Source organism: Acinonyx jubatus, chromosome E4, assembly GCF_027475565.1.
Source record: "Acinonyx jubatus isolate Ajub_Pintada_27869175 chromosome E4, VMU_Ajub_asm_v1.0, whole genome shotgun sequence".
In the NCBI taxonomy this organism is placed as follows: Eukaryota; Metazoa; Chordata; class Mammalia; order Carnivora; family Felidae; genus Acinonyx; species Acinonyx jubatus.
Genome location: NC_069395.1, coordinates 9,996,835 through 10,011,295, shown reverse-complemented (window position 1 = coordinate 10,011,295; position 14,461 = coordinate 9,996,835). Strand labels below are relative to the sequence as shown.

General features: G+C 46.4%; 1 protein-coding gene across 7 annotated transcripts in view; it reads left to right on the top strand.

Annotated features, from left to right (window-relative positions):
• Positions 1 to 234: 234 nt before the first annotated feature.
• Positions 235 to 14,461, top strand: part of MIA3 (MIA SH3 domain ER export factor 3) — a 54,977-nt gene continuing 40,750 nt past the window's right edge. For 5 of the 7 annotated variants that reach the window (XM_027075019.2, XM_027075020.2, XM_027075017.2 and 2 more), the window contains exons 1-4: positions 236 to 402; positions 3,310 to 3,443; positions 7,020 to 7,106; positions 9,804 to 12,630. In XM_027075019.2, the coding sequence (XP_026930820.1) occupies positions 270 to 402; positions 3,310 to 3,443; positions 7,020 to 7,106; positions 9,804 to 12,630 (3,181 nt within the window). In that variant the 5' untranslated portion in view covers positions 236 to 269. Of the gene's footprint in view, positions 403 to 3,309; positions 3,444 to 7,019; positions 7,107 to 9,803; positions 12,631 to 14,461 lie in introns of all 7 variants that reach the window. The other 2 variants (XM_027075022.2, XM_027075021.2) reach the window with 1 other exon arrangement.

The window sequence follows — 14,461 nt, the reverse complement described above, 5'->3', positions numbered from 1 at the left end:
GCGAGGAATACGAAGGAGCGGGCGAGGGAGCGGAGACAGGAGCGCGGGCCGCCGGGGCGGAGACAGCACGGGGTAGCGGGTTCGAGCCCCTCGCCGAGGCCGTGCTGACGTGTCGCCCCGGAACGCCGCGGCCTCCGGCGCCGCCCCGCCCCGCCGCGCGCCCCGCCGCGCGCCCCGCCCGCCGCGCTCCGCCCTCGGCCCCGCCCTCCGGCGCCCGCCCCGCCTCGCCTCCGCCTCCGCGCCGCCGGCTCCCCCGCGGTGACCACAACATGGCTGCGGCGCCGGGGCTGCTCTTCTGGCTGCTCCTGCTCGGGCTGGCCTGGCGGATGCCGGGCCAGCCGCACGCGGGCACGAGCCGGCGCTTCTCGGAGCACAAGCTGTGCGCGGACGACGAGTGCAGCAGTGAGTGGCGGGAGGGCGGCGACGGCAGGGCCGCGCGGGGGCGGGAGCCGGGCACCCCCGCGAGCCGGCCGGGGGCGCAGGCCGGGCGGGCGCGACAACGGGGTGGGCGATCGCCGGGGCCGTGCGCCGTCCCCTCGGTCTTCGGCGCCCGCCGGCCCCGGTCGGGGGGCTGCGCCTCCCACTTGTTGCCAGCGTTTCCTTTCCCTCTGCTGATGCGGCGGGGTCTTAGGGGTGGCGGTGGCCCCCGGTTTCCTCGGGGGCGTCTCGCAGCGCTAGCTCCCGCCCGGTCCCGAGGGAAGTCGGGACACATGGGGTACGCGCCGCGCACCCTGGGCTCCCCGCGCTGCAGGGAGCGCTCTCCTGCCCCCGCCGCGGGGACTTGGGTGGGTGCAGTCGGGGCGCCGATGTGCCCAGGGCTCGGCGGGTGCTCTCCCCGTGGCGGGTCGGTGTTGGGGCTCGGGAAGTGCGCGCTGGCGCTGCCCCTTTGCCCAGCCGCTTTCTCGGGTTTGGGGCTCCTACCGCCTTCTTGACAGGGATTGGAGTTTGGGTTTGGGACGAGCCCGGAGTCCAAGCATGCAGTGTATTCCAAGGTCTCCGCCCCGGCTCTGCCTCAGTCCTGTCATTTCTGTGCTTGGGTGTCTCCTTGCAAACAGCCAGGCAGGGAGGGCACCTTCGGAAGGCCAAAATCTTTCGCTCTCGAAAGAGGCCAAGAATCTGCATTGGCCACCTGGGACCAGCAGTCTCCTCTTCTTTGCGCAGGAAGCGGAATTGTTCCCCAGTCCTAGATTGGGAGTGGGGGATGGACTGTGGGCGGCGAGGAGGCCAGAGATGTCCAGAATCAGATGAGGATTATTAAAGTAATCATAATGCATTCCCCCAAGGGTTTTATAAACGCGATCAGCTTTAGCTTTAGTCACTTGTGTTGTCGGAATCTCTCCCTCTGTGTTTGTGGGACCGGAATCATTCTTACCGTCTCCCGGAGGGTCTTGAATAACCTTGTAACTTAGTGACAACCGCTGTTCGTAAATTGTAAACAACACATATAGAAAAAATATTCATGCCAAAGAGGCCGCATGGCTGCAGTTTATCTATTTATGTTCAAATCGGTGCTATTCACAAGCAAATTTCATAATTGGAGGAGTTTGTATCCACTGCAACACCGTTCAAGAGGAGGAGGCATCGTGGATTGCGTTAAACTGGTTCCTAGAGGTAACCTAGGGCTGAAGCAACTAAACATCGCAAAAGTGGAGCCGATTTTACAGTTTTTGCCTTCAGTTTCCTCTGAGCAAACCCAGATGATTAGCAAGTGGGGTTGGCTAAGACCGAATGTTTGCTATGTTTTGCTTTCAAGGACTCCCTGACTTGGGTTCCTCAAAACCATAGTTAACGTGGAGAATCACATCGCTGATGCTTCCTTAGTACAGAGGCGTGGTGTTGGAAGGGCCCGTGGTTGTCACTTAAGTTGAGAAATGGCGTGTGTCCAAACAGATGTAACTGAACGACCGGCAGCGGCTGAGCAGGGTCTGGGACCGTGTTGCATAAAGTGTTTGTTTAGTAAGGTGTGCGTGTGTGTGCTGTCCTTGTGTACTTTCCAGACAGTTGTTTCACTGTGTGCATTATGTTGTCATCTAGTTTATTGTTATAGATTCTCCATGATCTCTTCTAAGGGGGAACAAAAGAAACATTACCACTTCCAGTTCTGATAGAACCCCCAATCTGAAATTGCCCATTACCTTCAACCTGGCCTTTCCCCCAATTCTATCTGGATTTGGATGCTGGGCATATATTAAAATAATCGGATTTTAGCGTCAAAATTCAAAGAACCGCCTTCAAATGTATCTGTTCACCCCCCCAAGTATGTATTTAAAGATACATTTTAATGTATTGCTAATTGGCTTTAAGAAAAAGTATTCTTTCCATTCACCCTTCTTTTTCTCTGCTATTTAATTGCGTCTATTGTCCGTTTCATCTTACATCAGAAACTGTGTATTTGGCCACCAAAAAGAAAAATTCTGCTTCTACCAGTTTCTAGATCCAGTGTGATTTATGTCCTGCATTTTAAGACTGAAGGTAACTACTGAACAATTCTCATAGTTTTGCTTGTCCCTGCAATATGTGATGCCCACTTGTGATTTTTGTGTATAGACATAAATAAATGAGGGTATTTTCCCTTTGTTTTGAAACCTTTGTAATGTTGGGGACAGTCAACATTACCTACTGTCATAATAATTCCACATTACCCTGTCATGTGATTGGACCCATAATAGGATGTGATATACTTTCCCATTAATTTATCCAGATACTGCACGGGGAGAACAGCGTGGCCTCAAGTGAGGTTGACAATGTTTACTGCTGATGCATGGTAGCAGTTACAGCCACTTAAAGATCGTGCCTTTTAGTGTTAGTTCAAGTTAATTGACCCCTCGGGGGGTTCCTGGGTGCTCTCCCCTGTTCCTTATTACCTCGGCATGCAGTCACGCTTAAGCCAGACAGCATCTGCACTTGAATTTATCCAGTTGCACAGTGAAGCTTTTTAGGATTATGAAACAGCAGAGATTGAGGACAAGAAGGTTAGAGAGTTTCTCTTGAGACCAGCCATGTGTGGCAGTGGACTCACTGCTTTTTGTTTCCCAGCATTATCTTTAGAGAAAAACAGAGAAAGCGGCCCTCTCCCCTGTCTATTTGTAGGAGATGATATATAATGATAAGGCTCTAAAGATTTTAGTTAATTGGAGCATATGAATTGAAAGCGATTGATTCCAGAGAGTACTGGAGAAACTTGATTGTTGTTTACAGAATAGAAGAAACCTCCTTTCCTGATAAATCAGCGTGGACTCTGAAAGTTGAATCCTGACATCTATTTTTTTTTTCCTCCCTTTTTTTTCCCCGCCTTGTCTTTACCTACAGTGTTAATGTACCGGGGTGAGGCTCTAGAAGATTTCACAGGCCCCGATTGTCGTTTCGTGAGTTTTAAAAAAGGTGACCCCGTATATGTCTACTATAAACTGGCAGGGAGACCGCCTGAAGTTTGGGCTGGAAGTGTAAGTACAAATTTGACATACTTTATTTTCTTACTTTTTATTGGCTTCTGTAGGGCTATGGGTTTAAATAACTGTTTTCTTGGGGTCTTTGATGGCATTCACGTGTCCCCTCTGCTGGACTGGGAAAACAGGATGGTTGTGTGTCACCAGCAGGCATCAGGCCTGGCCCTAGGTGGGGGCTCTGTTCCTTAAACAGGGCCCAACTGCTTCTGGTTATTGTTGCTCAGCATTAAGTCATGAGCCTTATCAGCTGTGGCTCCTCCGTGCACAGGAAAGGTTGAAGTGGCGAAAACGGAAAATTCTGAACTTCATTGCCGTGAGCATTAGCCCTAATCCTGTAAACTTTGTGCAGGACTGTTTCAGGTGTTCATGTTTAAAGTTGATTGTGTATTTCTTTTTTTCTAAATTATTATTTTTTAATTTTTAAAAAATGTTTATTCGTTTTTGAGAGAGAAAGAGAGAGAGAGAAGGTGGGGGAGAGTCAGAGAAAGAGACACAGAATCCAAAGCAGGCTCTGAGCTGTCAGCACAGAGCCCGACGCAGGGCTTGAACCCATGAGCCATGAGATCATGACCTGAGCTGAAGTCAGATGCTTAACCGACTGAGCCACCCAGGTGCCCCTCTTTTTTTTCTAAATCATTAACATTTGTGAAAGATTCGCAGGTCTGGAAATAGGCAGCCTAATCATGTATATTGTTACCGGTCTGTTAAAAGAGCAAAATGCCCTTTTCACTGTGTGTTTTTCTTGTTTCCATGTTTTGTTTGCATCTTCTGGGTCAGCCTGCTGCCCACCCCCGCCCTCCACTCTTCAGACACTTGCTCCTGGAGGGCCCCCAGCTGTTGTCTTCCCGGGCAGTTTTACAGGTGCCCTGATGGCAGATGTGGAAAGCAGGGACTCCATCGTGCTTTAAAATTTAAAAAAATTTTTTTTAAATTCAAGTATAATTAAATATATTTAATATATTAAATATACATTAATATATATTTATATATAATATATATAAATATATATTAATATAATATATATAAATATATATTAATATTTAACACCGGGTTATATTAGTGTCAGGTGTACAATATAGCAGCTCTACAATTCGATACATTACTTGCTGCTCATCATAATAATTGTGCTCTTTAATCCCCATCACCTATTTCCCCCATCCCCCCCCCCACCTCCCCTCTGGCACCCAGCTGTTTGTTCTCTGGATTTAAGTGCCTGTTTTTTCATTTGCCTCTTTTTTTCCTTTGTTTCATCTCTTAAATTCCACCTATGAGTGAAATCATATGGCATTTATCTTTCTCTGCCTGACTTATTTCACTTAGCATTATATACCCCCTAGGTTCATCCATGTTGTTGCAGATGGCAAGATTTCATTCTTTTTTATGTCTGAGTAATATTCCAGTGTGTGTGTGTGTGTGTGTGTGTGTGTGCACGTGCATGCATGTATGCACACGCCATGTCTTCATCTGTTCATCTATCGATGGACACTTGGCTGGCTTCCATGTTTCGACTGTTGTAAATAAAACTCAGGCTTTGATGTTTTTAATGAGGAGATTCCCTAGGAGTGACCTGATTGAAAGCCTTATGAGTTATCGTCCTTTCCTTTCTAAGAAGTGTGATGTGTGGACTGCTTCTTTACCAAAAGGAGTGAGAATTCTTCATGTCCTTAGGATTATCCAAACTTCCAGATATCCAGTCCCTGCTGTGGAAACTTACTTTCCATAAAATACCAGACAACAGAAAATAAGGCTTGAGAAACCTACATAAGGGGAAAAATAGGTTCATTTTGTTGGTGTTACAGATTCCTTGGGGGGGGGGGGGATCTTTTTTTTTTTAGTTTTTTTTTGACAGAGAGAGAGAGAGAGTGTGGGGGGGGGGGAGGGGCAGAGAGAGAGGGAGACACAGAATCTGAGGCAGCTCTAGGCTCCAGCCTGTCAGTACAGAGCCTGACATGGGGCTCGAACTCATGGACTGCAGATCGTGATCTGAGTTGAAGTCAGACACTCAGCTGATTGAGCCGCTCAGGTGCCTCCCTAGGGGTGAATCTTGAGCGACCAACTAGCTGGTTAGGTTCAGCCCTTATAATTTAGGTTGAGTCACTGTGTACAAAGAAGGATCTGTTCTGCTTCCTGCAAGTCTGCTGTGTGAGATTTCTTGATAATCTTCACTCTGGGAAAGTTGTTTCCATGTACCTAGGCCTGTTTTATACACGGTGAAGTGGTTGAGTTGGAGCATTTGATAAGTGAGCTTGACATATATGGCATTTTCCTTTGGCCATATTCACCTCTCATGGTGCCTTCTTAGGGAAGCCCTGCCCTCAGCAGCCCAGCCAGAAGGGATCTTGCTGTCTGATAACTGTTCAGGTGGCACTTTGTTTGCACTGCTCACGTGGCATCCCCTATATTGCCTTTTTTTTAAGTTTATATATTTATTTTGAGAGAGAAAGAGCGCATGCTGGGGCGTGAGTGGAGGAGGGGCAGAGAGAGAGGGAGAGGGAGAATCCCAAGCAGGCTCTGCACTGTCAGTGTGGAGCCTGATGTGGGGCTCAATCTCACAAACTGTCCACCCAGGTGCCTCTCAAACTGACTCTTGTTTCTGTTTCTTAGTTTTCATCCTGCAGTCTTTTTTGGTTTCTTAGAGTTTTCAGATTTTAACTGCCAGTGTAGCAGTTTTTAATTACCCTATCTTATCTAATCTTCAAGGCTGTATTCTAGTACTAAGACTGGCTTTCACATATTTGCCAGATATTACAACAGCACTCCTGATGAGGCTATTTTGGGAGTTGGTGATAAGTAAGCCTTTTTTCCCTTGGTGGATTGGATCTGCCTCTCAGCCTCCTTCCCAGTGATCTGCTTTTCCTTCTAGACACAGTCAGTAGAGGACAGTGTGTGCCTCTCAGGAGGATGCTCTGTGTATTTTAACTGTTAGTGCTATAGATAAATGGGGTTATTTTCTCCAGAGGTTTACTTTGCATGAAACTAAAGCTTCTTGTGTAGAGTAGTATGAATTTTATTTTCTCTGCAAATACTCAAAAATCTAGTTTTTGAAAAAGCTACTACAGCCCGTTATATCAATAAATATTTGCTGTTTTATTGTAGTCATCACTTATTTTAGGAATTTTATATTCTTTTTTTTTTTTTTTAAGTGTATTTATTTAAGTAATCTCTACACCCAACATGGGGCTTGAACTCAGAACCCTGAGATCAAGAGGCACACAGTTTTCCGACTGAGCCGGTCAGGTGCACCTGATGTGCTTAGTTTTAACCATAAAATATACAAACACTTTCTGTTATGTAGGTCTTTTATCTACTTCAGAAATCTAGCTCTGTGTTTAGAATTAAGTTGCATGATGAAAGGAAACTTCAGTGGTTTTAGAAAAATTGACTTTAAAGTATTCTGTACTTAATTTTCATTGGAATAATAATCCGTGTAATCATCATAGCAATTATGTCTCTTGTGGTTGTACCTACCTACGTATCTATCTGTTTCCTCTCACTGCTGAAAAGTCTGTCGTTTGTATTTCTTATACAGAATTTTGATTGGTATGTGTTTCTTTTGCCTGTTTTTTCATATAGGTTGGACGTATTTTTGGGTATTTTCCGAAAGATTTAATCCAAGTAGTCCATGAATATACCGAAGAGGAGCTACGGGTTCCCACAGATGTAAGTTATGTTATGGATTTTTAATTTTAATTTTAATTTTTTTGGTTCTCAATTATAAATTGCCTTTCATATTCATCAGTTATAGTCAGTTAATGATTTTTGAAAGTCCTTGTATTTGGGCCAGAAAAAAACAAGTTAACATTTGTGTGTCAGGTTTTAAATTAGAATCAGGTAACTTTTAAAAATAGAAAAAAAAGAAAAATGTTTGAAAAGAATTTATGGGAGACTGTGTCATTATTTGGTAATTGTCTAATATGTACAGTCATATAGGGTTTCTTTTTGCTGCTTTATATGAGAGAAAATTAAGAATTCAATATCTTTGTACTTAGTTATTAAGTTTAAGAGCTATACCTTTTTATAGGCTAAAGAACAAGGTATCTCCATTAGAAAACTTTACTCATTGAATAGCTCTTAGACATTTTAAGTGTAGAGAAATCAGATTAAATGCTAAACTATGTACTAGGTCAGAAATGCCAATTTACAATAGTTTTCTTTTTTCTCTTTCTTTTTTTAAAGTTTATTGTTAGATTGTGCATGCAAGCGAGGGAGGGGCAGAAAGAGAGGGAGAGACAGAATTCCAAGGAGGCTGTGCATTGTCAGCACAGAGCCCAACACGGGGCTCAAACCCATGAACGATGGGATCACGACCTGAGCCAAAATCAAGAGTCACATGGTTAGCCGCCCCTACAGTGGTTTTCTTATTACTGATTCTTTAGTGATTTAAGGGATTATAGTTACGTTACAGGTTTGTAAAAGGGAACCTGAGAGATTCTGAAGAGGTCTGGTCTCAGATCTGCATGGTACTGACTGTACATCCTATAAAGCATTCATCTGGGTGCATGACATAGCTCTGTGATGGCAAGGATTCTGTGTTCTGGGATCCTTAGTCCTGGGGATCATTTTCTGGACTTTTTTTTTTTTTTTTTAAATTTATTTAGTTTGAGAGAAAAGGAGAAAGAAGGGAGAAGGGGCAGAGATGGGGAGAGGGAGAGAGAATCCCAAGCAGGCTCTGTGCTATCAGAGCAGAGCCGGACATGGGATTCGAACCCACAAATGGTGAGATTGTGACCTGAGCTGAAACCAAGAGTTAGACGCTTAGCCAAGTGAGCCACGCAGGTGCCCCTGTTTTCTGGAGTTTTAAAATGTGTGGTAATTGATGCCTACCTTCATTCAGAAATCTTTGAGCAGTTTTTTAAGTTTTTTTTGCAGTGCTACAGATATGCAGGCAGCTGGCCTAGGGCCATCGTTGAATGAGATTGGCAGAATATATGAAGTCTCAGAGCCAGTGCTGTACTTAACATTTCTTTGTAGTCTCAAGGGTCATAAAATCAGCCCCATTACCTGTCTGGCCTCATTCCTAATGAAGAGACTCCCCAGGATATAGGTGTGAGACAGCAGTTCATTGGCCGCGGTGACCTCACTTGTTTGGGAGTCTGCCTTCTTAGTGTACCTCCACAGCATGCTTCCCTCAGTGTTAAGAAAGTGGCTTGGAAACGGATGTGGTGAAAAGAAGAAATTCATCCCTACTGCACTGGTCAGGGCTCCTCAGACTTTGGTGAGAGTTTAGTTAGGAGAAGAGAATTACCTGTGTTGGCTTTTAAACTTACTTTCCGTTTATGGCCTCATTTACGTCAAGTTGCTTATTATTGGAGGAAAGGAAGAATGTAGGTTTATGCCTAGTCCTGAAAGCAGACCTTAATGACACCTACCACCCTGATGTAAAATAGAGTATATTCCTTACGGAATCTTGTTTTCAAGTTGTACTTGAGGTAATAGTTAAGTGGGGAGCCCCCTGACACCCTTATTTGTGCCTTTAAATTTTTATTGCCCATGCACCTATAATTTAATAAGGCTGTATTTAATAAGGCTTCCTAGGCTGATTTATCTTTCCCAGCGCCAAGAAAATATGAGCCAAAAAAAAAATCTGTGTAGACTTAGAGCCTGACAGCAAGGTGATTCTGCCTGTCTCTAGCTGGTTAAAGAGATAAGGATAGTCTGGAGGGCACAGTGATGGGGAAGCTGGATCATCTTCCAGTTTCTCCTGTGCATATTATTATGGCATGAATTCCCAAGACATCAGGCACAGTTCCTGGGAGTTGGGGAACCCAACAAATGACACCCTGTTTTTCTCCACTTGTGTTCAGAACAAATTGAGAGACTCAGGAGTCAGGCATGTGGAGACCAAAGTATCACTATTACTTACTGATAAAACTTTTTGGTGAACACGGCTTGGGTGTGCAGAAGTAATGGGTTTCTTAACTTTGTCGTGTGGAATAAGACAGACATACCCAGCCACAGACAGGGCTAGCTAACAGGGCTAGCTAGCCTCCCCAAGGGGGCTGTCTCTATAAAACTTATAGCATGGAGTGGAGAGGATATGTGTTCCCTCTAGCAGGTCCCAAACAGAAAACAGAGATGGTGCAGAGCAAACTCACCAGCCTCATGAGTCCTCAGGAGGAGACGATGAAGGGAAATCAGGAATATTACTCAGGTAGGAGTCCTTCTCCGTGGAAGCAGGAAACCAAGGAAAAGTGGATACCCACTTTTATTCCCCTCCCACTACCCAAGAACAGTCATTGCCCAAGGTTGGCACAGAAGCCCCTCTGGATCCAGTTTGAGGTTAGCCTTCATTAGCACGGGTAAGAGTTTGCTCTTGCGACACTTAGTGACATGCTAATGTTTTTCTTTCTTTTACAGGAGACAGATTTTGTTTGTTTTGATGGGGGAAGAGATGATTTTGACAATTACAACGTAAAAGAGCTTTTAGGATTTTTGGAATTTTACAATTCTGCACCTGGAGATTCTGAGAAAGCTACAGAAAAAACTGGGCACGAGGACACACTTCTTGAAGTACTTGAGGAAAGCGACCTTGAACCTGAATCTGAACTTGAACCTGAACCAGGAGAACTTGACTCAGAGGAGAGTGAAAGTGTGTTCTCAGAAAACTCTAAGGAACTCAGGGAAAGATCTGGGGCTCAGAGGAACCACCCTCACTTAAACAGTCAAGCAGATCATGCTCAGGGAGACCAGCTTGCATTTGAACCTTTTGAGGAAATGCTACAAGATAAACTGAAAGTGCCGGAAAATGAAAACAACAAAACCAGCAATGGGTCTCAGCTCTCGAGTGAACAGGAGAAGATTGATGCTTATAAACTTTTGAAAAAAGAAATGACTCTGGACTTAAAAACCAAATTTGGCTCGACTGCCGATGCCCTTGTCTCTGATGATGAGACAACCAGACTTGTTACTTCATTAGAAGATGATTTTGATGAGGAGCTGGATACTGAGTATTACACAGTTGGCAAGGAAGATGAGGAGGATGAAGAAAACTTGGACGACCTGCCATTACTGACCTTCACACACGCTGGGGAAGATGTGAAGGTCCCAGTGAAGTCTGGAGTTCAGAAATATCCAACAGATACAGAGCAGAATACAAATGAAAAGGATAAGGTTGAGGTGACTCAGCCCCCTGGCATCAAAAACTATGATCAAAATATACTAACAACCTGGGAGGATACTGTCATCTCCTTCACAGATGGTGACAGACAAACAGGCTTGGATGTAGGGAGTTCTGACCCAGAGGAAGGAAGGGAGGGTGGTGACGCATTCATCCCAGATAGCAAATGGGGGAAACCACAATCAGCACCAGATTATGCCGACCCCCAAAAAGCAGAAGATGGGCTTTTGACTGTAGAGGCCCCTAAAACAAATAATGACAAAGACCCGGAAATTCACTTTACAGGAAACGGGAGGAAAGTTGAGGAATCCAAGAAGGGCCTGGTGCAGGCCGAGATGGGGCTGGAGGGGAAGCAGGAAGGCATGAAGGCACACGGTCCTACTCAAAGCAGTGACCTCGGCTCTTTGCCAGCTGCTGGAAAGAGTAAAGACATGTCGGAATCAGCTTTTGATAACAAAGAAAATGACCTAGAAGGAGCAGCTGTTCCTACATCAAAAGGAATGCTCCATGAAGAAAAGCCTGCAGAGCAGATTTTGGAGGGTGGCTCGGAGCGTGAAGCGGCACCCAAAGCTGTAGGGAGTCAAGTGACCGAGGAAGGGATGGAGCAAGAATCCGTGGGCATCGCACCAACGCCGGGGGCTAGTCCGCATAATGCATCCAAAGACAACGCGGAAGAAGTGCACGCTTTAGTTAGTGGACCAAAACCACGCACGCTTTCACCGGAGCCTCCACACAAGGGATTTCAAGAGGAACAGCGTCTTAAGACTGATGGTCAGCCTAGGCCTTCCCCTCCAGATGAAGTTGATTTGCCAAGAGAACCGGAAGAAGAGGGTCCCACTGTGGGAAGAAATCTTCCCTGGCCACAAGGAAAAGAGGTGGCCCATGCACGTGATAGGCAGATGGATGAGAAGTTACAGCTCTCCAAGGAAGTGGTCAAAGAGGACTCCTCAGGGGAAGAAACGGCTCCTTACAAGCCCTCGGCAGGCACGCAGGAAGTGGAGACAAGAGGCCAGGTGGATAGCCTGGAAGTGCCAGGTTTCCATCCCGAGACACCAGAAGCAGAAGCTGATTACGGCCCTGAACAACTACTGGAGGATGAAAATGCTCTAAGTGCAAAACAGTCTAAAGAAAAAAGCCCTGAGATTCAAGGTGGGCGGTTAGATGTTCATCCGCAGGCCCCCGCAGGGGCCATGTTAGGCACCGTTAGTACTGATGCAGAAGCAGAAGGAAACAAAGAAGAAACTAGCAATATCTTGGAAATTGAAAGAGAAAGTGAAACTTTGGGCAAAGGGGTGGACACAGGGGGCAGGGAAGCGGGTGGTGGGGTGGTGGAAAAAGAAAGCCCTCTTGTGGGTAAGAAAGCACAGAGACCGTCTGAAGGAAGTGACTCTCCTGACCAAAAAAATGAGACCCCAGAGTTAGGGGAAGTGTTTGAGAATCAAGATTCTGATCATTTTCAAGACGGCCCTGAGGAATACCTGAAGACCTCCGGGCCCGCTGAGCAGCCCGGGGTGGAAGGACTCTCCAAAGAGGACCAGGAGGACTTGGAGAGGGTGGCGGACACAGAGGACCAGGGGTCTGCAGTTGAGGAGCACGACGGTGACCTGTGGCACTGGCCTGCGCACAGGGCTGTGCAGCCGCCGCACGGGGACCGGGTGAACGACTTGCCTATCCTCAGCAGCTTCTTTAAAGACCAGCAGTCTCTGTGGCGGTTCCAGAAGTACTTCGACGTCCATGAGCTGGAAGCCATGTTCCACGAAATGTCATTAAAGCTGAAGTCCGCGCAGCGGGAGAGCCTGCCCTATAATGTGGAAAAAGTCCTGGACAAGGTCTTCCGTGCGTCTGAGTCCCAGATTCTGAGCATAGCAGAGAAGATGCTGGACGCTCGTGTGACCGAAAACAGAGAGCTGGGCACCAAGGAAAATAACATATTTGAAGAGGCGGCGGTCCTTGACGATGTTCAAGACCTGATCTATTTTGTGAGGTACAAACACTCCACCATGGAGGAGACCACGCCGCTGGCGACGGCTCCACCCACGGAGGAAGGCTGGGCTGGCGCCATGGAAGGTAAAGCGCCTGCCTGTGGCCTTGGGGAGTTGGGCTTGAGAGGCAGGTGGGGCGCACAGTGGTTGGGGAAGTGCCTCCTGCCTTCCTGGTAAAGCTCTGTCCACAGTTTGCAGTGTGCCTAAAGGTGAGGTACAGCACTGTGACATCCACATGTCCCTTCCTGCTTTCTTCCTTTTAGGCTGGAGCGTGGGTCAGGATTTCTCATCCTGTTTTCCCCTTAGGACAGTTGAGCCTGCTAGCATTTTTTTTCTTTTTTCTTTTTTTTTTATTAAAAAAAATTTTTTTTAAGTTTATTTATTTTGAGAGACAGAGCAGGTGGGGGAGGGGCAGAGAGAGAGAGAGAGAGAGAGAGAGAGAGGGAGAATCCCAAGTGGGCTCCGTGCTGTGAGCATGGAGGCTGATGCGGGCCTTGAACTCACAGACTGTTGAGTTCATGACCTGAGCCAAAATCAGGAATCGGGTGCTTAACCGATGGAGCCACCCAGGCACCCTGAGATTGCTAGCATTTTCTAAAGGAACCTTGACAAGCAGGTAAAGAGAAAGCTACAAACAAGAAAATGACACCCCAAGTAAACCTGTTAAAAAAGTACAAGTTTCATGTAAATTATGAAAGGAATTTTTTTGGTAACTTAAGTAAATTCTTTTGTGTTGTTTTTTTAAGTAAACTCTATGCCTTATGTGGGGCTTGAACTCACAGCACTGAGGTTAGGAGTTGCACATTCTACCTACTGAGCCAGCCATGCACCCCGAGTAAATTCCTTTTTTTTTTTCTTAATATTTATTTTTGAGAGACAGAGTGCGAGAGTGAGGGGGGGAGGGGCAGAGAGAGCAAGGCTGACAGAGGATCTGAAGCAGGCTCTGTGCTGACAGCAGAGAGCCTAATGTGGGGCTCAAATTCACAAACCTGTGAGATCATAACCTGGGCCAAAGTCGGAGGCTTAACAGACTGAGCCACCCAGTCGCCCCCCCCTTTTTTTTAAATTTTTTTTTTTTAACATTTATTTATTTTTGAGACAGAGAGCATGAACAGGGGAGGGTCAGAGAAAGAGGGAGACACAGAATCTGAAACGGGCTCCAGGCTCTGAGCAGTCAGCACAGAGCCCGACGCGGGGCTCGAACCCACGGACCGCGAGGTCATGACCTGAGCCGAAGTCGGACGCTTAACCGACTGAGCCACCCAGGCGCCCTGCTGCCCCCTTTTTTAAATTACAGTGTAGTTGAAACACAATGTTACGTTAGTTTCCGGTGCACAGCATAGTGACAGGGACAGGTCTGTGCGTTCTGCTGTAGCCACCATCTGGCAGCCTACAGGCCACTACAGGACCACTGATTGTATTCCCCACCCTGTACCTTTCACCCCTGTAACTTACTCATTCCACAACCAGAAGCCTCCGAAAGGGCTTTCGCGTGAAGTAACTGCTCTCTGACCAAGGATGAGCTGGCATCACATTTCAGCTGATGCCTTGCCAGAGTTTCTTTATCCTCACCCCTCTCAGTTTTCATCTTTTGTGGGTGTCATGTTCTTTCTTGCCTCTTTGGAGCAGTCACTTAGGTTAGTGAACTTCTCCTGGGCCCTCGGATTCTTGCATTCAGATGAATTAACCAGGGACATGACCGGGATGCAGGGCTCTCTAACACAGCACTTGACATGTGGAAGCCTTTCAGTAAATATTGATTGAACGGACCCTGAGCCAGTCTCCTAACATAACCTGATTCCTAGTTCCACGCTTTTCAACCTGAGGTATTTAAACTGTGGCGTATGATAACGTACCAGGGGGATATAAAGCCACAGGATAAATGCTGTCTTCCCAGAGGGCCAGTTTTTCTTGAA